This window comes from Manacus candei, unplaced genomic scaffold (assembly GCF_025592945.1).
Source record: "Manacus candei isolate 608988 ecotype Guabito, Panama unplaced genomic scaffold, ASM2559294v1 h1tg000005l, whole genome shotgun sequence".
NCBI lineage: Eukaryota > Metazoa > Chordata > Aves > Passeriformes > Pipridae > Manacus > Manacus candei.
This window is the reverse complement of record NW_026138053.1, coordinates 19,597,188-19,624,399: the sequence shown is the minus strand read 5'-3', so window position 1 is coordinate 19,624,399 and position 27,212 is coordinate 19,597,188. Positions and strand designations below refer to the sequence as shown.

General features: G+C 39.6%; 1 protein-coding gene across 3 annotated transcripts in view; it reads right to left on the bottom strand.

Moving 5' to 3' along the window:
- The window catches only part of DENND1B (DENN domain containing 1B), a 156,856-nt gene extending 129,866 nt beyond the window's left edge, over positions 1 to 26,990 (bottom strand). For all 3 annotated transcript variants that reach the window (XM_051804427.1, XM_051804434.1, XM_051804443.1), the window contains exons 1-2: positions 26,913 to 26,990; positions 23,991 to 24,055 (exon numbers count right to left, since the gene is read on the bottom strand). In XM_051804427.1, the coding sequence (XP_051660387.1) occupies positions 23,991 to 24,055; positions 26,913 to 26,929 (82 nt within the window). In that variant the 5' untranslated portion in view covers positions 26,930 to 26,990. The remainder of the gene's footprint in view (positions 1 to 23,990; positions 24,056 to 26,912) is intronic.
- Between the last annotated feature and the right edge of the window lie 222 nt (positions 26,991 to 27,212).

Genomic DNA, 27,212 nt, shown 5'->3' with positions numbered 1-27,212 from the left:
GAAAAAGCTAAAGTTCAAAACAACACACTGCACTCGCATGGCCCATGAGGGGTCAGAACTCAACACATCCTTTGTAAATTGAGCCTTTCCAGAAGGCAAGGTCAGAAGCTGCCTTCTCCCATTTCAGCAGCCTGCACTCAAACTAACTGTTCTAAAAGTACAAGAACTTTTTTTGTCAGAAGGAGTTACTTCACAAAGGCACCCTGCAAGGTACATAGCTATGCTGCTGGGTTGGAGCCCAACCCAGGCCAGCTGCCTTGCCAACTGGAAAACCAGGCAACACCAGCCAGGCAGTGGATCCAGCTGGTTATTCTCCAGTCACGGAGGCAAAGCAGCAGCCCAGAGAGTGGTACCACCACTCAGAGCAGGAAGGAGAGAGAAAACAGACCTGTGCGCACTTGGAAGAGCAGTGGGGTGCTAGGGGATGGGGAGATAAGGAGTACAGGAAGGGAGTATTGCAGAAAGATGGGCCATCTATATGTTTGAACTGAGCATTTCTGCCTCTTAACTAATGAAGGTCACAATTTTACTTTCCAAAGAGCACTACAGCAGAGAGAAGTGAGATGAGGGCAGGGAAACCATGACTAATGCCTGTGTATGCATCACACAGCAGTCAAAAATATTAGCAACGTGAAAAATGGTATTATTGGTGTGAAAGAACAAGGAATGACTTACTAATAAATCAACAACAGCATAAATTAAGGTTATGTCTCATCTGAAAACATTAATTTACCAAATAAATCTGATGCTAATATTTCAGCATGCACCTTTAAACCTGCACAACAGTAACAGCCATCTACACACAGGATGTACAAGGAGCTAAAAATATATGGCACTGCATGAAATATTATGCACTCTATTACATTAATCTGTATGAAAGTTTTCATAAAAAATTCTCCTCTCAACCACTGCCCTTCTCTCACTTAATAATTTCTCCTTGTTCAGTGTTTGCATGAAAGGGTTGGATGCTAGCTATTGGAAGGGCTATATTATTCTGGCTTCCATTTTCTATCTACTTCAGTTTCTTCCTTGATGCAGATCATTAAACAAACCTCAGATTTCCTGCAAGCCCCACATCACTAACCTCTTTTAGTCATTTCACACCTATGGCTCTGTCCTTCTGCACGTTCCCCATCTCAACCAGTAAGACAGGGCTGCTGCCATGGTTGCATGTTCACCACAGGAAGGCTTAAAAGGATGATGTGAATGATCAGTACAGTTTGATAACAACTTGGTAACTACATGGAGCTTTTCTCTTTATTCTTTGTTTTGTTTCTGAAAACAAAAGAAATTCACCTCCTGGAGAAACAGTTGAGCTCTGGATGTATGTAGAACCTAAGCAAGCACAGTGTACAGCTGGAATCAATGCTACAGGTTAATAATTTCTGATCTAAATAAATTAAAGTCATGAGTGGATGGGCCCAAGAAAACAGTACAGTTATCTTGTTGGTCATTTACCAGGAAAACCAAAAAGCTAAGAACACTAAGAATTAATTGTAGGTGCCAATCAATCTTCCTAAGACATACAAAAGAATTTCTGGAGGAAATATTAAAACATTTTCAGACAAGCAAATTCCTGCATTAAAATAACAGTATGCTGCAGAAGAAACCAATCACTAACCATGCACATGCACTTCTCATCAAGAACAGTTCAATATGCACCTAGATTAAGCAGAAGTTGCTTTGCTTTAAGAAAACTACTTTTATTTTTTTATTAATGAAGACTAATCATAATCACCCATGCTGACAATTTCATAATCAATGGGATAGAATGCATTTGTAAATCATATCTACATAAAATAAGGTATCTCCTTATAGCACCTTTTTAATTAATTGTTTTTATGAATAGTAAAAAAAACAAACACAGGGTATGAAAACACTGCTGCACCTTTCAAGTAAAAACACATACACTCTCTCTCAAGCAAGCCTCAGAAAATTCCTCTTTTATCTTGAGTCTTCTATCACTCTGATAAACAAAATCCTTGAATTTTCCAGAGCAGGGAAAATCCACTAATTTCTGAAAACACTAAAAATAGATTTGAAAAATGATGGATGTGCAAATACCACATCTTAACAAGTTATCCCAAGTGACTTTTTATTGCTTAAATTCTTCATTCCTATCAAGCCCACAGAAGATTTCTTTTCAGGATAGTAAATTCCACAGAATAACATTCTGCTTAAAAACTTCAGGGCAAATTCTGTTTAATATATTTATCATGATCTGGATGAGGGGACTACATGTACCCTCAGTAAGTCTGTGGAGGAAACCCAGTTGTGCAGGAGTCTTGGGCAGGAGTATCCATCTGCTGGTGGGTAAGAAGGCTCTGCAGAGGGGTCTGGACAGGCATTTTGGACACACAGACTAATTTTTACCACAAAGTTTTCTCCAATTGTAGCAACCGAGGAGGTAAAAAACAAAACATAAACAACCAACCAACCAACCAAGAAAAACCCACAAAAAAAGATTTAAAAAAAACCACAAAACAAACAAAAAAACAATAACAACAAAAAAAAAAAACCCACAAACTTATCAAGGAGATACAAAGTACATACTGTCATACAGCAGTACTTTTAGGTCATTTTTTTTTTCCTGAAATTTGGATGTATTGTGTGAAATGCTATTCCAGACCACAATGCCATCATCATTGACCTTTCACAAAGTATGGAAGGGGTTTAGATTGCTTTTAAAGATTACAGAAGAAATAATTATGGGGAAAAAACTGTATCTCTTATTTTCCAGATTCAGATACAAGATACTGAAAGGTGCCTACTCTAAAATACCTAAGCATTTTAACTTCTGTGCTTCCCCCCAAGGACAAAAACATCAGTCATTTTGCTTGAGAACACCATTTTACTCCATCAAATTTAAAAAGCCTAAAAGATGATAATTCATACTGTAAGCTGCCCACTGAAAAAATGGCAAAACTAACCCATTAACAGCAAGGCAAAGAGACTATAATGGGTTCTTCATCTTACTTTCACTTAATAGCTATAGAAATCACCTGCTCAGGTAATTCCAGCAACAGCCACAGTTATAAGCCTTTAATTTAAAATTTATTTAATAAACAACTCTGCATGTTTAACAAGCTCTCCATTAAAAAACACCATATTTTGAAATCAGTGAACCAATAGAGTTTCTAAGGAATGCAAGAAGAATTAAGCCTTTTTTCTCTCACCAGAAGATGTGTCAGATCATGGAAGTACACTCAGTACCACCCTTCTGAGGAATTTACCCCTAAAATACTTAAAAATAAGAAAGGTGGATGTCTACGAAACGGAGAAACAAAGGATTAAGCTCAGTCAAGGGTTAGAGGAAGCTATGCTATTTCCAAGAAGAAATAAAAATCAAGCATGTACCAGAATATATGTCCTCAAGCCTGAGAGGCCTTGCCACTGGTTGGCTGAGGAATACTGCTGATTCATGATCACTTCTCTTAATGCAAGAGGCCTAAAGATGTCCGAGTCATAAGCAAATGTTTGAAGATGTGTCACATGCGAAGAGAGTCAACAACAAAGCCTAGCTTTAATCCCTTCGTGTGATGCAGGAAGAGGAATTTACCTCATATCTAAAACACATCTATGTCCAGTGAAGTATAAAACTTCCAAAGGTGCACAAGCAAGGCATTATGTCTTCTTTGCTTTTCTGCATGCTGGGAAAGACCAGGAGGGAGCTGAGTAGTGCTTCTCATGGGCTGGATGTAGTGAAGTAACAAGGAATGGTTGTATGCCAAGCAGGGAGCTGAGCTGTAACACACCAAGTGTATTAATCACTCCAAATGGGTGGACCTGGGAATATGGGAGGCTTAACTATTAGTTAACATAACTTCCATCATTTCTAATTGGATTGTGACTAAATTCCCAGCACTGATAATACCGAAATGAGATCAGAGGGGAAAGCCTCCATATTCCCTTTGCACAAAGATTGGAAACAGCTCTCCCCTGCTGTTGTACAATAACACTGACCACCCAAAGATTTGTGGCTTTAGCTAAGAGACGCATCTCACTGCCTGTTGAACCATTGTGAGGACATTATTACTGTGATGCTTCCTTACAAACTTAAAAAAACCAGCCCAGAAACAGTGGAAACAGCTAAAAGCCAAATGCTAAATGATGTTAATCAATGCAAAGGAAGGTTGGAATAAAACACTGTAATAGCAAAAGGACCTGATATGGGCTGGGGAGAAAGAGAGGAGACCACCTGTGTTTTTAAGGGTTGCTGAAAGATTAAATTTTCATTTGGTGATCTCTTTATCAAGCACTTAACCAAGAACTATGCAAGCTGTAGCAATGCACAGCCAAGCCAGAGCACATCTTCAGACTCCCTTGCAGCCCATCAGAACTCCAGTAACCATTCCTGACACTCATTTGCTTGACCCATTTCTGATAAACAAAGAATGGAGTACTTGAAGTATTTTTCCCCCTTGTTCGTCCCATTCTTCGCTAGTCTCTTGTTTTGTGGTCAGAGGTTAAACTGCTGACCTCTCACCTTCAAGGCAAGTTTTTCCCCCCTTCCATAAAAGGTTTTTCACAGTGTGCAGCATTCGGATTAGCCCCTATCCTCCTGAACAAAAGCTATGCCTTTGTACCACTGGTTTGGGCATGGAGTCCGTACATCAGAGGAAGCTGCTCCTACTTACCATTCACAATAACTATATTGTGAGGCCCCTCTAACGCCTCGTCTCTCAGTGTCTAGACTTTCACCCAACCAGCCAGCAAAAAGAAAATCCTGTAAAGCACTCAACTGAAAATTAACTATGGTATCCTGTTGTGAACCTGATGAAGACGTTATTTGAACATACGGTAAAACTTTCCATTGTTTAACATAAAGATAAGAGAAAAAACTTTTAAAGCCCTGAGGTTTAAATAGTCATAGGGATCAATTCATTCATGGGTCAGTAAATGCATTTTATCAGCAAGCAGCAATTGCTTATGTGTGTCTTTAAAATAATACACAGATTATTAAATTATACTCAAGCACCTAGCATTCTGGATATTTGCACAGCCTAATTTTATACTCACTGCAGATACACTAAGGCAGAGCCCAAGACACAGAAAAAGAAGTGTATCTTTCAGAATTAACTGAAAGCATAACTGGAACAGCGAGCAGTAGTGATGCTATCTTCAGCAACTAAAATAACAAAGTATGGCAACAGAAATGTTTTAAGGCTTCCCATATAAAACAAGTGTAAGTGCTCAACATCACTTGTCATCAAAAAAGAAAAACTGGGCAAGAAAGGGTATCTAAAAAGTTAGAGAGCAAATAAATCATCAGATTTTCCAGGGGAAAAAAAAAAACCTAACAAAACAAAACAAAACCATAAAAACATTGCAGTGACTTGTATTTTGTTTCTTTGAAACACTTGAATTGCTGTAGCATAAATAATACATGCAAATAGCAAGAAAGTTTACTGAAGTGGACTAACATTAATAAAAATCTATTCTTTCATCTTGAGGAAAAAAAAAAAACCACAAGTAGGCTGGGGGGGGAAAACTCCACAGAACCAAAAAAAAAAAAAAAATCTAGATCTGAGCAATATTTTAATGTTTGAATGAGCATATGATACTTTATTGAAAAGAATTATTGCAGAAAAATAGATGTTTGCATTCTTTGCAGAATTCTTATGGTCCCTTTTGAGTGTGTATTTGGAAAGAATTCCCAGGGCTTTGTTAGGAGAATAAGCCACAGCTGAGGAAATGCATCTCTCTCATCAATTTCACCAATCTGTTTTGAGAAGAGAGCCAGAATGTCTCAAAATAAGAGGCAAACGAATTGCTCTCTGGCATAGGTTGATTGATTGGGGGAACATGAGTGGGTGTGCTTGATTTTTTTGGGGGGTTGTTTGGTTTTTTTAAAGTGTGTTTTGTGCTGAAACAAGAAAGTGTGAAATCATCCTTGTCATAACAGGAAAAACAAAACAACAACGTTTATTCCTTACCAGCCGCCCTACAGAGCCTGCTCATGGCAGCAGCACGCAGAAAGCAACAGGATTTCAGAACCTGGACAAAAACACAACTGTAACTGCAACAACCCAAGATGGGCCCAACATCAACCCAATTTTCTCAACAGGTTGCATTTGCAAAGGAGACAGAAATCAGGAGATAACCTCTGTCTTCATGGAATTTCAGACATCAGGCACATGCCACCGTCTCCCTCTGCCACACAGAACAGAACAGTCATGGTTAGGAAGTATTTTAACGTTCATTGTAATGCCCTTTGGAAAAAAAAAAAAAGCCCACACAGGATAGCTGCCAAACCTAGAGACTGCTGGGTATTAATCTCTTTAGCTATGAAAGTACTTAAGTCAACCTCTGATGTTTTAGGCTCTGTGATCTTTCCCAAGACTGCCTGGACTGCTTCCCAAGGAGCGATAGATGTACTGCACACTGGAGTCACTGGCTGCAACACCTGCTGCACTGCCACAGGAGCACAAACACCCTCAGGCTTTTACTGAACTACTTTTTATTTGGAGTTATCATATCTAAATCTCATCAAGTTATCTACTCTACAGAAGTGATACAAAAAAAATAGTAATAATGGCATTTACCATACTTAAATTGGAAAGGAAAATGATTGCTTTTTACACCACTGATCAGATATGCTTCTGCTCCATGTCCACTGCAATCCACCCTCTCCACAGAAAAGGCCTTGTTGGTGTGAGACAGCACATTCTGCAGTTGAGCAGCGCTACACAGCAACCTAAGCAAGCACCCCAAAACAATGCAGCTGCCACAGAAGGAAAACAACAGAGGATCTAATACTATAATCCTGTTTATGGTACCAAAGAACTTGCTTACTTATTGACTGAGAACAATTCAACAAGATGCACGTTTTCACACATATGTAGACCTGTCTGAGAGGATATATAAAAACTGATTTCAGATAGACAAAATGTCTGAGAAGGAACAAATTCAGAGCATTAACTCAAGAGCATGATAATAGAAATTGATTTATTTTCTTATGATTCATTACAATTTTTAGTTCTACCAAAGGTTACTGAGAAGAAACAAAAATAACACAGGAGACTTAAAAATCAGAGCACTTTGAAATTCTCCCTGTAGCTTCTACAGAAATCCATAACACAACAATACCTTGGACCACTCTCTCCTGGAAAACCAAAAAGGACTGAGAGAAGAATATAAAATAATATATCATAGGTATGGAAAAGCACCTAGTCATGGGCAGGTTCAACAAATTACACATTCAGGTGAGAGATGCAGCTGGGCAGCAGGGAGAATAAAAGATCACCTGTGGCACAAGTGAAGGTGAAAAGGAAATAAATAATCCCTATTTCTTGTAATAAAAAACCTATAATCCACATGAATCAACAGTAGCATGTTTAGAACAAAGAAAAGGAAACTCTGCTCACAAACTCTGTACCACAGCCACAGACAGGATCTCTCCAGGCCACTGCAGAGGCCAAGGATATAAAGGTTGCTCAAAACCAAGCATGCTTGAACACCATGGGCCTGTGTTTCATTATGAGAAAAAAAATGTCAGTTTTCACCAGCTTCCAAATCCAAGCAAACCGTGGGTACCCATGCTGGAGAAAGGATGTTGACATCCAGCAAGGCAGTTTTTGGGCAGCAGTGACACACAGCACACTGTACCAGCGCCCACCACCACCAGCTACTGCAAACAGGTAGAGGAATGAATTCCTGTAAAACCTCCTCACGGTTTTTCTTCTCTGTCTGGAAGGCTAGAATCTGAATTTTGACACATTCTCCATTTTTCTTTCAGTTATAAACACAAGAATAGAGTCTCATTAGGACACAACTGCAGGGAGCAGGTGCCAGGGCAGCCCTCCAAACCTTCCCCTAGCCAGGCCAATCCCCTTTCACACACAATGAGGAAGGACAGAGCAGTTTTCACACACACAAAAGGGAGGCCTGTTGCTTTTGGAGACCACTAGAAATGGGTAATAGTTTAATTTTGGATCTAAGCAGGAAAGAAGCTGCACATAGTGCAGGAAAAGATTTGTATTTTAGACTGGGGGGTTCAGGTGTTTTATTCCACACAGGCAGCCTTATTTTCACAGACTGCACACTGAGCTCCCTGCAGCAACATCAGACCTATTTTAAGCTGTCAGATCTGGAAAGAAGAGTTTAGCAGATCTCAGAAGACATTTTCTGGATACTTCAGTCAGCTTCTGCCATGCTGGCCAGCATCACCAAAGCACTGAATTGCAACACCTGCCGTGGCTGGTTTTATTAGCCAACGTTTTAACAGTTATGTGAAAGAGGACATGTGCCTTCATAGGGAGATCATTTATGCATAAAACATCAAGAAATGCACAGGTAACTCATCTGCAGTAAGTAAAATCCCAGAATTTTTACCTGTCCTCATGATGAGAAGCAACATCTTGCTTTCGTACAGAACTTCTGTAAGATGAATTTTTAAACACAGAAGTCTAATTTAAGAATACATTTCTGTTGTTCTTCAAATTACAGAGCATCTCCTTAACAAAAGGCCTCAGTCACAACTTCCTCCCACATACACTTGCACGCAAAATAAAACCCAAAAAACAAGACGACAGCAAAACAAGGAACCAAATGCACTTTGATAAGGGGATACTCCATAAAGGTGCTCAGCAAGATACTGAAATCTCATCTCTGATGTGCCAAGAAAAATTGCTTTTATAGACAGTTACAAACCAAACACACCAAACACACATTTAAGAATCACCCTGCACAGATGACTTCATTGACCTTTGTCCTCATCTTCATCTATATGCTATTGTTTACCATCTTGTTCTTTCTTACACTTGGAGACAAAATTATTTAAATTGTTTCTCATTCTTGGCTTTCAAGGATGTAACCAAATGAACATCTAACAATTACGCAATATGAACCATTCTAGAAGCAGCACATGAAAAAAATAAACTACACACAAGTGTACATCTAACTCCCCTCTTAGCACCAACAGATACACCAACAATTACTTGTCTACCATCTTCAGTCATATTAATCTCACTTATTCAGCTATTAAAACTCCTTCAAAAGAGGGGAGTTATAGTTCTATACATACAAAAGTTTTTAAGCCATGGTACAGTGTATGAGTCATTTCAAGTACCACAAAGCCCTGCAGCTAAGTTTAAGAAAAAGGTTACTGATTATAATCCTCCAGCAACACTTGAAAACTACTTAAGAGAATTCTGACTACAAACTGTTCATTTTTCCCCAAAAAAGGTTCTAATAAATGCTAAGTGAATACACCACCTATTTGTTTTGCTTTTGGAATGAAACTCTACAGCAGTTTTTAAAAAACAAAACAAACAAAAAAACAAACATGAACTTTACTGTTTCTTATTTCTTTGCTAAGTATATAGAAAGGCCTTGGCAACATAAAGGAAGCATAACAGATACATCAATATTTTGAAGAACTGTAAAAATGGATGTATTTTCAAATCTGTTTTCCATAGAAAGCAATACTGATCTGCTATTAACAGAAGCAAAAATCAGATGCCCTGGAACGCTAAAAACTCCTTAAGAATGTGGCAAAATTTCCAGCCTGAACTGAAACAGACTCATAGTCTACTTCACTACTCTCTGCATATTGCTTTTATTGAGCAAAAAGAAAGAAACCAAATGAACTCTCTTATCTTAAATGTAACACATCTGTGCGGTACCTTGAACTCTGAGAACGGAGTTCAGCAAGATTCTCCCCTCTAAAAACAAAGACATGAAGAGTGATGCAACACAGAAGCACAATCCTAATCTGCTCCCTCCCTTCCATGTTTCCTAGCTGCTCTCCACATGACACAGGGAACCCAGTAACAGGCACAGACACACACTACCTTTGCTTGGCCTGCTTTCTCACCCAGGACGAGTTTAGAGAAGCAAAGCAACACTGGCACTGTCTTAGGAGGTGTCAGGAGTCCTTTCAGGATCTCCTGCTGTGAAGGACATCAAAACAAAGAGGTGATAAATCACACTTCTCCCTCCCAAGGCATCCAAGCCCCTGCCAGTAAATACAGGAAGCAGAGTGGGTACCATTCTCACAAGAGCTATTCCCTGAACGGTGACAAGGCAATAACCAAGGATATGTTTGATGAGCCCTGGGCAAAACGGCATGTAGTTCTTAAACTATTATTTTATTGATTTTCATGGATTAGGAGTGTCTTGAAACAACATCTTGCAAATGTGCTGTTGAATCAAGAAACACTTGCAATGTTTTAGTGAAATTTTTGATAAACTTCCTTTTTGAATAAAGCCTAGAACAATTTTCTTTTTGAAGTTACAGGTCAGCAGGAAGTTTTAACTTTCACATAGATTTGCAGCTGAAGTGCTGCTGAGGTGCAAAGGTAAGAACAACACAAACTCTTGTTTAATCTTTTCGAGAGCAGATATTACAGCACTTCCATGAGGACACAATCACAGTCCCCTCATATTTCATAATAAAATAGCTTATAAAGAGACTTTTTTTTTTAAGGTTTTCTATAGTTTAAATATATTTACCATGTTATATAACAGCAAATCTCCTTCACTGTTTTACCCACCAAACTCAGATTATTCGAGGTGAAAGTGCTGCTTAACAATAGACTTCATCCCCACTGGTTCCTACTTGGAGTTCATCAAGATGCCTTAACTACAGCCAAATACATTACTGATTAAGGTTTAGTCACCAGTAAACAATCAAACATAGGTCATTTTCTGATATTATAAAAATTATTTTTCAAAAGAATATTTATTTCAAGCACAAGAAAAGCTACCACTTACGAAAGTGATGTAATTTCTCTATAATGCAATTATATCCTGATTTCCAGCACTGAGAACCAGCACTTTAGGTACCATCTTCTTTGTGGCAGTTTCAGGGTAGCTCATCCCCTCACTTCTACTTCAGTTACACCAACACAGTTTCTAGGCAGCCACGCAGTAACCGAGAGAGCTTTTGCTTTCTCCTAGTTGCCTGTGGAAAGACAGGTTGCAGAACAGAGGACAGCAACACTTACCATTACCACCAAAACGGCTACTACCAAGAAATGCACCATGCTCAGCATGAGTCATTCATTTCGAGCTTGAAGCATCTATTTCCTGGAAAACGCTATTCAAAGACCTGCTTTTTTTGCAGAACTTGCCTAATGGACACCTATTAGCAGTAAAGCTCATTGATGTGGCCCACAGCAATGCAGCACTCAGGCTTTCAGCCACACAATCCAGGCTTTTGTCACTTCCCTTCAAGGGTGACTGGTGCTTGCACTTCCTACTAATGCAGAATAAGTGTTATACCTTCCTGGAACCATTTTTTCCCCCAGTCTGGCTGAAGCTCAACATTAGCAAAATCCAACAGGGTTTAAGGATTATGTCTGGCCCTTACAATGTGGGAGTGGGAGTTTCTTCATCCTTGTCCCTTGGTGCTGCTAACTCAAATGAAAACATAAACCTCACACATGTAAAGGAGGAAGCACAGACAATTACAGGACACTCAAAAGAAAAAAGAAAAAATGCCAGAGTTAGCTCTGTAAACATATTCCAAAGCTGAAAGATTTTTGTATCCTGTTAATAACTACTGAGCTACCCAGCCACAAGTTAGGAAGATATTTCATCTATTGTTTAAAAAACGCTTTTCTTTGTTGACTTATCACTATTCAAAACCAGACTTGGTTGGTATCCTGTATGACACTGTGTTTTGTACCACCTTATCTTTCGTGTATGTGATCAGTTTTCTGGGCATAGATATTTCTGGAGGGGAGGATTTGCAGTTCATTGTACATAAAGCAGATTTTATCCACACATTTGTGCATTCTATCAATGCCCGTAACTTCTAACACGGCTACACATGAAAGAGAATTCTTGTTTCACTTGCTCACATATTTTATTTGAAGACAATTAAAAATCATATTAGAATGTCTAAGAATTTCAGATTAGAGCAGTCAATTAGCATATCTCAACAAAACACCATTTTCCAATGCCACTCTATAGTAAACATTTTCTTAAAAATAACCTAATGAAGTCGAAAACACTGATTTCAAATTCATCTCTCAGCCATTGGTGTTCAAAGTAGATCTCCCAGATCTGCCTCTGCCTCACCCTGCATATTTGCAATACTCACATTATTCCAGTACATCTAGTTGATACCCTGTAAACAAAAACCTACAGAAACGTTGATGAACCACATATGAACATGGTGCAGTATTTAAACTTTAGAACTACTGATTTATATTTCAAATGTGGTTTCTTTAGTTATTAAAACATACTATTTTCTTGTAATTGATCAGTATTGCCATACGCTACCATTACTTTTTGGTTTACATATCTAATATTCCTATTAAATAGAATAATTGAATATATACTGTGAGACTTAAAAAGAAAAAATTGGGGTTCTGGAACATCAAATAATAGAAAAGCATTTTCTGTAACAATTAACTGTTTCAACATTTGTCTCAGATTAGGCAATTTGTATCTGTTTCATGCTTTGCATTGTGTTTGACCCACAAGCACACAGCTACTATATTAGCTATTATGGTAAATAATATACACTGTTCTACATATCCAAAGCAACATTAACTAAAACCAAAACAAAACAAAGAAAGAAAACACCAAACCCACTTTGATCTCTTTGCATACAGAACACTTTGAAACATCACTTTGTTTGCAACTATTGTTTACGCTGTTCTGGCACTTTCTGTCCTAGCAAGACTTTTTGTCTTGCTCACTGAAAGATGAATATTTCAAGATGTGCTGACAATTAAAACATACTGGTCACGCTTAGATGAATAATTTCTAGTGTTAAAATACACAGAGGCAGAACTCCAGTAGCAGAAGTACTCCAGTAGCGTATGTCAGAATCAAGTTTCCCTGTTATATTAGGATAAAAGAAGGAGCATACATGATGAGACGCAAAATGAACAATGTTCTTTTATCAGATTACAAACTCTCATTTTGTTTGTAAGACACAATGTGAGTAATTCTGATTTAGCTCCACACACAGCCCAGTTATGTTCTCAGCACAAATCCAGAACTGCATATACTAAGGGTATACATTTACTTTACATAGATTGGTTTTAAATCCATATTACAATACAACTATAATGAGGCCTCTGCAACTGTTGTAAGTTTAATTGATTTCATTAATTCATGATTTTTATTAAAGTCATTCATGATGATGTTAACTGGTGAATGTATAGATCACTCGGCAATCTCAGACCACTACTTACTGAAGTGACTGCATACACAGTCAAATTTTTATCCTCAATACTTCTGACTCCTTTTAGGTTACTGAATATTTTTAAAGTTGGACAGTGTATGAAGTATAGCCACTGTTCACCAGAAAGCTAAAATTTCTACTGGGTGCAGAGAACATCTTATAACAAGTATTGTCATTTTCACACAGATTACCACACGGAATATTTTCCAGTTCACAAGAGTCAAGCAACCATAGAAAGTCTCACCAACCAAAATACCAGTTAGGAGAAGCCACACAGATGGGTTCTGTGAGAGCAAAAAACAAGTTTTCTGGGAAATGCAGAGAAAAGCAGTGTTTCAGAGTTGAGAGACATTTAGTCCTACTTTAGGAGAGTCAGGCAAACCTACAGATTGAAGTAATTTAGGGTTAAAAGCAAAGTAATTTTTCCTCTTTTTAGAGCTTAAAGCACATTGCAGTTTCAGATCTTTCTCATTTCTCTAAAATGCACAAAGCAGATCATATATGAGCAGATCAAGTTCACGTTGCCCAGTACTTAGAGAGCAAGTGCTCAGGAATTTCCCCATCCTCATGGATTTACTGGCTTCAAGAGCTCTGCTGACCACAGTCAACACAATTCACTACCTTTTTATTTCCAACCTTCATCCTATTTCACTTTTAGTTTAATTTATTTTTATTTTTGTTTGATCTGGTTTACTCTGTCCTTCATGATTTTCCCCAATAGCAGGAGCTCAAAGGATTCTGCTTTGTTCACTGTTGAAAACACAATGCAAATTCCCTCCAAGGATTGCAAGACCTGACAAGTATTCTCAATGACAGTTTGCTGTATCTGTCAGTGTCCAGTAACGTCACATAAAGTTGTTTATTTAAAAAGAAGAGAGCTACCATCACTAGCTACCAGAGAATTTAAGGCAGGCTTTAATATATTATGGTTTTTATGGACAGTGAAAAATGTTTTCAGCCAGGCACTTGAAAGGCAGTCATCTCAAGCTTTTTTTTTTTGTCACAACCAGAATGCAAAAGAATATATTTCAAATCGTAAAATACATCCTTTTATATCAAGACTAAGAAAGAAAATTCCCTATAAATTGCTTACTTACTAATTACATATGGTAGTTTTGACTTTTTTTCCCCTGGTTGACACTTTTATAAGCATTTTTAGACTAGAACTTGCAAGATGCTAGAAGGCTCCAACCCCAAGTTGATGCAGATGCCAACACATACCTACATTGCATAGGACATGCCCATTCCCAGAAACTAAAATGGGTTTACTCAGATTCACCAATTAAAAGTGCCTGATTGAAACTGCAACCGAATTCTCAGAACCTCACCTAACTCAGTTTTGGTGCCAGAAAGCTTTACTTGTCCTGGTACAGAATCACTGACATCACAGCCACCTCTGAGGCAACAGCAAAAGTTCATTAGCTTCAGCTAAAGAGGCAAGAAATTCATCTGCCACTAAAAAACTAAAGTTCTTTTTAATCTGGGATTATTCTTAGCAGGGAAGAGTTACCTAGAGTATGAACACCAGCAAAAGTGTTTGCTGGACACAAAGTCTATCAGAACTTCCTATGTCATGTCACAATATCATTAACTATTTTCAGTTCTATGAATTACTGCAGGATACCAATCTGGCATAATTGTGGTCTTTAGACAGAATTTTATTTATACAAAATGAAAACTTTATCTCCAAATCTGCAATACCTGAAAGTGACCATGGGTGACAGGGATTTAACTTCAAGTATTTGGTTTTTTTATTAAGAGCTAAATTCTGTCATGTGAACAGAAAATTGAAAGGCACCAGCAAAGTTGTTGAACCATTTCCTCAAAAATAAGATAAGAGTTTAACATAACCCAAAAACAATTCCAACACAAAGCCATCAAGCAGACAGCAGGACAGAGTAAGGCCATACCTACTTGTCTCCAGTTTCCTCAGCTGGCAATACATTTATTTTAACAAATCCAAAATACTTGAAATTAACACTCAGAAATGACAACAGCCCATGCTACATTGCATAGCATGAAAATCCTATTGGTTTCTCCCTATCTGCCCTTCATAACAAACTTTTCCTGTCAGCTCCAGAGGCAGCCCCACCAGCTGAATGGTGAGTGTGCCCATGGAGCAAGCCTGGGAAGGACACTTACCTCACATGCTTTTAGCAGTGCCAGCTATTTGAAGCTAAACACAAACAGCAAACATACACAACTTAGGAGCTAAAAGACCTCCAAAAGTTAGGAAGAGGATGTATAAACGATCAGCTCTTGCTAGCAAGACTAAGTTACAATAACTGTTTCCCTCTTGTCGCTCTAAAGGCACAGTGATTTCACTCCACTATTTCAAGCTAGTGACAGACCTCCAGGTAAGTTTACAGCCGTCACACAGTCCTCGTCTTTTATGTCTATGTTGCTACATTTTCTCATTTTGCATTTAAACAGAACACAAACACATTCACTGTAGCACAAAACAGTCTTTTACATTTTTTTTTGAATACTGCATCTTAACCTGAGGATATAAAAATTATCGTCATTCTGTAATAACTCCATTCCTGGAAACACCTGCCTTAAAATGTTAAGGTTTTCTTTGTAACTTCTGAGGGAAACGATGCCGTGCCTTATAATCACTATCAGTATGGCCTCTCAGTGTCAAGTGCAACTATCTCAACACAATTCAATTCAACATTTAGCAGCCAGTATTTAAATACTAAGACACCAGATTTTTGCATTCAGCTTTTCCTGTAACAGAGCAAAAGAACTGCCTCCTCCCAAAAGCAAACACTTGACTCCATCTACACAATGACACCACAGCTTTACAACATTTGTATGCGTTCTAATACAGGTTCAAGTGGCACAACAAATAAAACTCCCTCTAAAGTCAGATGAATAGGAAGTATTTGTGTTGCTCTTTATCATTCTGAGCTTAAGGAAAAATGCAATGGTAAGCCATTTATAGCAAAATACCTTGGTTATGGCAATTATGCCTCTATGATAATCAAACTTGCCATTAACTAAAAACTTTGTAAAATATGTTCCAGAGAAAACACAGAAACACTAACCAATATGCTCTTTTCAGACACAAGTTTTTAATTTTAGGTAGGTTTTAATCTACATCTGAATACCCATTCAAATGTGTAAAGAAACCAGACCCAGGAAACATAATCTAAGGGCGTTGTTCAAGCCTTGTTTCTAATTAAGGATTTAATACTTGGACAGCACCTTCCAAACAAGGATTGAGAATTCTGCAAAGGAAAACAGTATGACTGTAAACTGCTGCCTTGGCTTTCCCATCTCAGGAAGTGCAGATACCACACCCAAAATCTTGTTGAGGCCTTTTTTCTTCGCTTCTGCTTTTTCTCTTTTTTTTTCCATATAAAGTTCAGTGTTAAGTTTTAATCCTTTCTTCTAAACCAGATTCACAAAATATAAGAAGTCTTCCTCCACACAAATTGCTCAGTTCTAAATATAAAACCTACAGTTCTCCAAGATACATGGAAAAATCCTAAAGATGAATAGAAGTTAATGTTTTCAGCATTTTAATATTTCATCTGTCAGTCACGTAGAATTTTCCATCCTAAGTATGTGTCTGTAAATATCATGGAGTTATCACATGTCAGCCTGCCATGAGAAATACAGATTCTTAACATACTAGTTGCAAAACAGTGCTACAATCAAATTGCTCTTACTACACAAAATTATTTTAAGTAATAAAAGTAACACTTCACTTGGCTTCAGGGGTTTTTAAGCCCTTTGTGAACACTTACGTAACGCTTCCCTCTGTAGCCGAGATCATGTTTTATTTTATTTCAAAACAGAAGTATCTATTTCAACAGTTAGATGATGAGCATGCGCATCTACATGTCTCTGCCATTCCCCAGATAACATCATCAGTGGCAAAGGAGAAAGAATTAAAGACTATTTCTGTGAACCAGACAGGAAACCCTACACTTCAGCCTCTTCAAGTTAGTGGTAGATAGAGAAGTGTCTTATGGCTTTGCAAACAAGCATTTTAAGGCTTAGAAGTTTAACCAGTTTTCAAAGTTTTTTCAGCAGATTTTAAATCCTCCATATATAAAAAAAAAAAAGCCATTAAACTATATATGAAGACAGTGAGCAGTAGAACATGTCCCATTAAAAAATGATAAACCTCTGTGTACGATAGGCTGTTCAGTGTGTGGGAGGGCCAAAGCATGCTGACATTAGCTTAGGAAAATATGCAAACTCTTAACACTTCTGAATGCAAGCAATTTAAAACCCACAAACTAATCCCCCAGGCAGCCATCTCAAATAGTTAAGTACTAAAACGAAACTAAAATTAAATTTGAAAAAAGCACAGGAACATCAGCTTTCATACTGATTAACTACACTACACAATACAGGTTGCTGGTTTCAGCTTTTATTTAGTTATTAATACTAGTATGTTAATTCTACTCAATTTTACACGAAATTCTCTTTATAGCAAGTTAATATTTGTACTGCTTAATTCCCTTTTCATTTCACTGCCCAAAACCCGATCACGCTGCTGAAAGTGGCGTATGGCATTACATGAAAAAATGACACAGACAGGCAAGTGCCTGCAGGGGAATAACTCATCTCTACCAGCACTGATACCACAGCACCTGCCCCCACATTACTACAGCTGGAATCTCTGGAGTACAGCAGAGCCTGCCACTCCTCCCAGGACTGTCCTCTGCCTGCTGGGGAGTAGGGTCGTCCCTCCCCACCAAGGTCTCTTCTCCCTGGTAAAGAATGCAGGGGAGATAGGAGAAAGGGCTTCCTTGACCTATTTCTTCAGCAGCTCTCACCCCTTCCCCTCCTACACACACATATCTGCACCCACCTCCAAATTACACATACATCCAAGAATCTCTGTAGGTTGGTGGAAAAAAAAAAGATCTGTAGGAAATAAGGCACTGAAAAGCAGCAATGTTTTCCTCCAGAATTTTGCATCTGTGGAGAAGCTGAAAGCTGGAGAGACTATACTCCATTTCTCAGTCTCTAGTGAACGAAAGGAAAAGGTAAAAAGCATCGAAACGCCAATCTTTATCTTAGGTGCAAAATCATTATTGTCTTAATTGGTTTTGAAGTTTGTAACTCTTCAACACCCACTCTTTGCTAGCAACAGTGCAAACACACAGAAGACATTTTTTCATACCCTAAGGGACTTTCCAATTAAATGCAAGAGATTTGAATATAATGAAAAGACTCATTTAGATAAAACCAGAGGGTTTAAAGATTGTAATTTATGAAGGACTTACAGGTATGAAGGACTTACAGGTATGCTTGGTGCTCGTACACGAGAGAGCTTCAGCCAAACTCTGGCTTACATTCCTCATTTTTGTCAAAAGTGGTGCACTACCTGCTTTTCATACACTTCCTACTTTTGCCTTCAAAACTTTTACACAATCCTCAACAAAAGACTGTGAAATATTATTCTCCTAATCAATCAACCCTACAGAGAAACCAGGCTAGATTAAATATCCTTTTCCAAGCTTTTTAAGTACCATCATTTGGAAACTTCAACAGGAAAAGCAAGAAACCATTACAGGGAAGTAACAGTAACCTAAATAACAACATATAAGTTCATGAGTTGGGGCACAGGGGGATGTTAAGTTTAATGAAACTTTAGAAGAATAGAAGGTTTTAATTTTTTATACACAGTCACCTTAAAAACACAGAGTCATTAAAAAATTAAAGAAACCTAATTTTCTGGGGGCCAGTACTTATTTAGTATCTTTCCAGGTAAAACCAACAGTGATAAAGGTTGGCAGCATATAAAGACTACATCAAAAGTTAAAAAAAAAAAAATCGTGCCGACTTCTTCATGTATTACACTGATAGAATTATCTTTTTCATCAGGTTCAAGTGATGCTCTAAAAAAAATATGTACAGCAGAGGAAAGAAGTTGTCTTGATCAGCACGTTACACCCACCAGCTCAGAGTGTGTGGTTAACAAACAACTCTCTATAGTGAAGAAAAAACAAAATAAGAAAAACCAGTGTTTGCTCTGTCCACAATCCTGAGAGCAGCTTTGGAAGATTCTTAATCAAAATCTTACCAAAGCTAAACATGTTCCCCGTGGACAAAACTACCAACTGTGCTAAACTTTTTTTTTTTTTCCAGAATTTAGACCTTCCAGGAACTACAGATGTTATTACTATCTTATAGACCACAGTCAAACCTTATACAAAAAATTTTGTATTTCTATACTAATTCTTGGACTTAACTGATATAGTTTTAAACTCCACCAATACACAATTAAACTGGTTTTCATGGCTCTTCCTTGAAAATTTAATGAAAATAAGACCCTTTAGAAAAATAATTAAGAGATCACACATCACTAAGATTTATTATCATTCTGGCAGAGGCAAGATAAACTACAGGAGTTATGCAATTCAATACAATCTACTTAACACCTTCTCTGAAAATCACATTATCTAGCCCTAGAGCTACAGAAAGCTTCTTAGCATTTAAAGAGGAAATAGAGACAAAGCAATCAAATTTCAAGGGTTGTTCCAACAATTATTCTTAGATTGAACAGAAAATGAACTGCTACTTTTAAAGGGGTTTTCAAGTAAAACTTCAACAGTCAGGACTACAGCAGTCCTGGACCCAAACCACACCATTCAGTGGCTGACTTTTCTGGATCTACCTGCATACTCCATGGAGCCTTTTTGTTGTTTTTTGTATGTGCTACAATCAAAGAAAACGAGGGTGTAGCAAACAGCACTCGCTTCACCACACACATTGAAACCAATCTGAGTCATCATCTTCTTGGGAAACTGTGGACAGAAATGCTGAAGACTTCATGCTCACAGAAGCTGTTGCACACTGCAACTACTGTTTGCTGCTATATTTGCATTGCCTTTTGCATCTGGCCTCTGCAACCCAGTTTTAACATAATCAATATATAGGATACAAAGTTTATAGACTTGGTTAAATTACCAACTTCACCTTTGCACATTTAACCAAAATCCAAAGTTCTCACTTATATGTGTGTGTGCACAAACTGTATATGCTTGCATAAGCATAGATACATAGATAAACACACACTCCTCACAAAGACAAATTAACAAATTAACAAATACTGGGCTGTTAGAATAGCTTAGCACTTATCTCCCACTCACTTAGCAAACTCGAGTGAACAGCAATTATTTCATCTCAAAGTTTTGCAAGAATCAGGTCATGAATTTTCATAAGTAAAAGTTGTCACATCAACTAGCTACTATGTTTCAACATATATAAATTGATGCTTACAATCTTCACCTCTGCAAAGGACTGGAAGTTATGACATGGCAACAATCTTATTTTGGTCTTAAGGTTTTTCTCTCCTCTTTGGAGATTTACTCTGAAAATACAGTAAGCAATATGTTCTAAACTGTTGAGGGAGTTATAAGAACATTTAAGTAGAGAATACCCCTTTTTCTCTCCTGCCCCAAAAATGAGGAAAGGGTTGGAAGATCACTATTCTAGCAATGCTACTGTGCACTCCTGTAGTTTAGAACAGAGAGAAAGGAGACAGTAGTCCAAAGGATGACCTACTCAGTATTAATAAATTAATATTTAAGCATGCTAGCTACTCTTAAATAATGCACACACACACAAAAAAAAAGGTATCCAATGGGAAACAAAATTTTGATTTAGCTATAAATAAACACATGTTAGCACAACTGAGCCTGTAACCAATTCAGGAGCTACCTACTATATATGACGTGATAAATTCATATTAACCTACCTCTTTGTTTTCTACTCAATGTAAATACCTATGTTAAAAATTAGTGAAATGATTTAAGAACAAATGTCGTAATACATATAAACTCTGCTGCATTTCATGTATGTATGTATGTAGGTGGAAGAATCCTAGGACACTGTCATATCCGAAAAACCAACATTCCTTGGGAGTTATGTCGTAATTAAGAAGTCATCTAAAAATACTTTTCTAAAGTCATGTCACATTGTTGCAGGCACACAGCATCCTCATAAAAACATCCTATTAAGAGTTACACGTGCAGTAGGGCTACCTCAAATGTTATTTGTTGGAGCAGTTATACACTGGCACAGGGAAATTAAAATGCAGGAGAATGCATGCTAAGGCAAAGCTTGAGAAGAAAAAGCTTAAAGATACACAGGTCACATTAAGGTCTTCCTCTCTTCTAAGTCAGCTTCTCCTGCTGCTCACTCATGCAGGGAGATCATAATTTTGTGGCTGTGATATTTCCACGGCAACACTGGTGACAGTGATGTCACAAACTCAGCCCTGACATAGCTTCAGGATCAAGTACAAGGAGCAGATGGGATGCGAGGGAAAAAGCCCCTATTTAAACACAAATCTCTTTTATAAGAAAGAAAGGCATGAGCAAAGAAACAGGTGAATGGATCATGTTTTCAAGTATGATATATTCAAAAGATTATCCTAGCATGAAAATCTATTTAAAGGCAAGACCTACAATACAGGGTAACTGTCAAATTTGTTAGGCCTTATAATAAACCAACCTTGAAAGCTCCCTGTTTAGCATGACAAGCCTTGTGCTCCATTTCTAAAGTAGCAGTGAAACAATACACTTTTGTCCCTTGTGAATTTCCTTTAAATAACTTTAACATTCAGATATATTAATTTGATACATCACTGTGCTCATAATACCATATGTAAATATGATGTCAAGCCCTCACTGGAGTGAGTTTGTTATCTGAATTAGATATGATATGAAAGACATTAAAACAAATCCCAGATAGGTCACCAAGTACAACAGGATGGTAACAGCCAGCACTGTTTGATTGGTAAAAGGGCACTATGCTTTTGTGCTGATCTGTGGACACATGCAAGAATCAACACAAGCTCCAGGCCAGCTGAAGGACACCTAAACCCCTTGCCTGTCACACACTCTAGACTCCAACACTACAGGTATCAGACCTCCTTCCTGCCTTCAGCCACCCCGTGGACCAACAGCAACTGAGCCCACCCGACACAGAAGGGATGGTGACAAGAAGTGGAATAGCACAGGATGCAACCACAATATAGTCTCAGATACAGTTTCCACACTGACTCAGGTCACAGTGCAAGGAAATACATAGACTTCTTAAAGATGCTACTCTCCACAGACAATTGATAAACAGCAAAAATACCTACAGAGGGAGGCAGGGGAAGTGCCTACGACCAAAATTCAGGCGTAGATCATTCACAGAGCTGCAAGCAACAAAAAGTGGTTTCTTATAGCAGTAAAAGTGCAAAAATCAGAAGTCAAATAGGAGATAAAAGGAATTAAAAGGATTTAGAACCGTGTTCTGATTACAGAAGAGAAAAATCCACATTTTTTGAATTTGATGATGAAGAACCTGAAAGGATTAACACTCTAGATCTCAGGAGGGAAAGGAAGAAAGGGAATAAAATTTGCAGGTTGAAGCTGGGCCTAAGCCAAGATGTGAACAGGCCCTCAGGAAGGAGACCAAAAGCACAATGCAAGGAGGAACAGATCAGAAGTCAAGTAGCTAAGCAGGGTTCCCAGCCATCACGTATGAAATCACTAAGGTAAAAAGTGCAAAAGGGTGAGAACAGAAGCAAAAATGTGCCATGATACAAACCACAACAATGATCAGAGTTCAGAAAACCCATCTGATTTGCCAGACTGTGACTGTATCAACAGCAAATCACAAAAGCAGGCTGAGGGATTCTGGCTGGTAACAAAAAAAGTGAAGGTATCCAAGGACTGCACCAGGTCCAAGATGTCATTTCACAACTAAATGAACAATCTTACAAAGAGAAGAGGAAAAATAAAGGGAGAAACTTGAGCTATCAGTACAGAATAACATATAATACAACAGGTACAGAAAGTCTGTTAGGATTGTCAGGAAAAGACCTAAAGAACTAGGTTTAGTTTCCACATTGTTGAAGCTTCAACAAAAATGGTTTTTGTAAACATATTAGCCATGCTCCCATGACACCACTAACAAATGCTGCCTGAAATTAAAAAAAAAAAAAAAAAAAAAAGAATAGTTTGAGGCTATAAACTTCTACAGCCTTCTTATTAGAGTAGTAAACTCCGGAAATAGCATCCATTAGCACAGTAGGATAAGAAATACACTCTATTTTAAGATGCAGTTTTTACAATTGTGATTAAGACACAGCTGTCACAGACTAACATGACTACAACACAACCCCAACAAGACTCCTCCTCTCCCTGGGCTTTTGTAAGGCCAACAACCTCAGATGAGAACATGAACCGAGTTCCCCCAGTGGACTTTGAAGAGGTCACTTTAATTTCAGTACTGCAAATCCCATCTTCTTTTTACCCAAGAGGAAAAAAGCCTCTCTCAGACAACTCTTGCACTACTACATCTCTTTTACCACGTGTTTATAGAGACATGAAACTGACGGCTAATATAAGCTCAAGTCAGCACTCGTTGCTGTTTGTATGGTGTATCAAGCCAAAGCAGCTGCCAAACACGAGCTACAAAGAAAGTCTCTTCCTATTGTTCAGAAAATAAGTTATTTTCTCCCTATCACACTGATCAAAATTAACATTCCACTGATAGAAGTCAACTGTTCTGCTAAAATGAAATTTTAGACAAAACCAACATTGTAAGACTTCCAAAGTGCAGCAGATACAATTCAAGCTTTAAAAATATTTCTCTCAGAACAAAAATATTTTTACAATAGTCAAAACAAAAATATAACAGTAGAAAACCACAACAAGCACAAATTAATAGACTTTAAAAAGCAATAAAATAACCAGTCACTTTCTAATACAATCTCAATACAACAGCAACTCAAAATATAAGATAACACCATATCAAGATGCAAAATATTTTTTTCTAGTACTCATTTCTGTAAATAAAAATCATAGGCATAGTATATTACCTTCATTTTCAGAAGCTTGGCATTTTACTTTCAGTACCAAATCAAAGGTACGTTCTGGATTTTCCCTAGAAGAAGCAAACACAACCAATTAATTATACTCATGTTTCAGATCATGTTTCTACTGTGTTATATCCTTTCCACTCTCTTTGTATGGAATAAAATTAAAGAATCATTAAAACAAAATTAGAACCCAGATTAGTTCAAAGGAAGAACCAAAAAGTCACATTTAACTGTACAGCCTTTAGAAAGGAATAAGGAAGATAAACAAGCTAAACTGTGTGATTTATTTATGTGATACTGTGACTGCCTTATGAATCAAATAGCTTTCAAGTCTTCCACCATGCCCCACTAAACAGTTGAGAAAAAAAGAGCTACTACAATCCTTATCAATCAGTCAATCTGAAACGTATTAATGGAGTCACACACAGCCTTTTCTAAATGTACATTTTATTTCTACCTAATAGGAACAGCCCATCATTTGACTTCCACTTTAATTCCACAACTTTAGCCACTATCCTTTAAATGCTTATGATTACCACCACAAAGCTGAGAATCACTGAGCTTACCTCTTTCACAAGACATTGATCATCAACTGGGACTTTAAAGGTATAATTCACTGAGTGAAAAAAATATTAGTGGAGTTACCAGGGACGGTCACAACCCTGAGCAGGCCAGGAAGACAGAGCCTCCCTATCTGCAGCAGCCATCACAGACAGCTTTGCGTGATGGCCAACGCCCCTTTTACCTCCCCAGTAAACACACACCTGATAATAATAAACTGCATATGCTAATAGCAATTAACACTCAACCTAATCCCACACTGAATATTTATTAAAATACTTTTAAATGCCACTACTACTAGACCCCCTCTGCCTACCAAGCACACTGCTATTTATATTAAAAACAAGCGGTATAACCGCACCCATATCAATTATCTATTTAACCACATAAAAGGCTCACACATGAACTCCCTTCTTGCATAATGCTCCCACTAAAGTCTGCTGGAGATTCAAGCAAGTAGAAAAATTCAAGACTTGGTTCCAGGTCTCTAGAATGCTTCAAATAAAGCATACAGCAATTAACACAGTTGTTTCTTTAAAGAAAGATTTGAATGAAATCCAAAGGCTGAGCTGGGGAAAATTTCAGCTGTCACAAATTAATTGATTCAGTACATGCTTTCATTGACCTCAGCACCATCATCAACTGAGATATGCAATTATAGTCTAATTCAGGTTATGGAGACATAACCTGCCCATATCACAATCTTTTCTTGCCTTTTAAAGCATTTCTTTGGGAAAATCCTATATCTACTGATCCTGTGTGTAGGAGATCAAATTCTGCTCTGAGTTACAACAGCCTAAATCCAGTATATTGGAGATTTACTCTGGTATTAAACTCTGTCCATTGTTCCTCTGACTGGTGAGCAGGTTCAGAATGAAACTGATAAGGCTGTGCTTTGTTGAGCCATCTAGAAAAGTGAACCACAAAAATCCTGCATTTAAAAGAAATGACATCTCCTCATGACATTACTCTAGTTCAGGCATTGGGTTTATACCCTCAGGTTGGAGTTTTAATCTGAATCAGTTCAAGTGTTGCAAACACCAAATGAGTGCTTCTAATTCAACTCTTAGCTGAATTATGCTCATGAAAAAAAAGCTCTTTGAAGTAACACTGCCTTCCGTCTTTCACTTTACTACTCTGAAACCGCTTTTGCAGAAAAATGCTTCTAAGTTTACTCTTCACATCCCACTACACTTAGAAGTGTCAAAAATGTGTCAAACTAATCTGAAAATTGTCAGACCGTCTCTCATTTCCTTCACAGCTCCGCACTGGCAGCCGGCTTATTCATCGCGTATTGACACGGAGATGTTCGTCAATTTCCGAAACCCGAGTTAAATACCCTGTCACTTTCCAACCTGGGGACGGGCAAGTGGCCGCTCCCGGTGGGCAGGCTGGACACCTAAAACCTGCCCTGCACCTGCCATACCACAGTGGCAAAAACGTGCCCTGTAACCACCATGGCCATAAACCAAAACACAAGAAGTTCCACCTCAACACGAGGAGGAATTTGCTTACGTTGAGGGTGGCAGAGCACTGGAACAGCTGCCCAGGTAGGTCGTGGAGTCTCCCTGTCTGGAGACATTCCAAACCCACCTGGACGCGTTCCTGTGTCACCTGCTCCAGGTGACCCTGCCTTGGCACGGAGTTGGCCTGTATGATTTCCAGCGCTCCCTTCCAACCCGAGCTATTCTGTGATTCTGTGACCTCCTAAAGAGACGCCTGTCACAGCTCCGGGCAGGGTCACTGCGGGCAGCGCTGCCGCCCGGCCCGGGGAAGCTGCGCTGGGCCCGGCGGCCTCGGCACCGAGCTCCCAGCGCCGCCCGGGCCCCGCTCCCCGGGCACGGCCCGACCGGCGCCGCTGCCGCTGCCCCAGCTCCTGCCCTGCCCTGCCCGGCCAGGCCGGCGGCTGCCAAGCGCGGCCCCCGCGCCGCTGCGGGCGGGCGATGCCGGGGCCGCCGCGGGGCCGGGGGCGGCGCGGGGCGGAGGAGCGGCCGGCAGGGCTGCGGCCGCCTCCTCCTCCTCCTCCTCCTCCTCCTCCCCCCTGCCCGGGCCGGGTCGGGGGCGCCGCCGCTCCCCCCGCGCCGCGGGTCCCGCCTCGCCCCGGCTCCGGCCCCGCCGCCTCCCGCCCGCCCTTCCCGCTGTCACTCAGCGGCCGCGGCGGGCGCGCCCGGCCCCTCGCACGTTCCCGCCGGGTGGGCTTCCCCTCCCCTGCTCCCCTCCCCGCCCGCCGCACGCCGGGCCCGCCGGGCCGGGGCGGCCGCGGGGCCTTCTCGCCGCCCGCCCGCCGCGGGGCTCGGCTCGGCTCGGCTCGGGCCGCCGCGTCCGACAGCCCCGGCGCGGCCGCGCACGCACCGCACTCACTTGAACCTGCTGTCCATGGTCACATCGCGGGGCCCCGGCGGCGGCCCCGGCGCCCCCAGGGACAAGCGCCCCGCCCGGCGGGGGCGAGGGGGCAGCGCCGGCCGCGGAGCGCTGGGCGGCGGGGGCGGCTCAGCGCGGCGGGCGGCGGCCCATGGCTGCTCCGCTCCGCTCCCCCGGCTCGGGCCGCGACTGCGGCGGAGCGGCGGCACCGCCTCCTCCCCCGTCTCTCAGTTCCTGTTGCAGCCGCTCCGGCACCTTCTGGGAACCAGGAAGCTCCTCGGCGGCCCGTGAAGCCGCCGG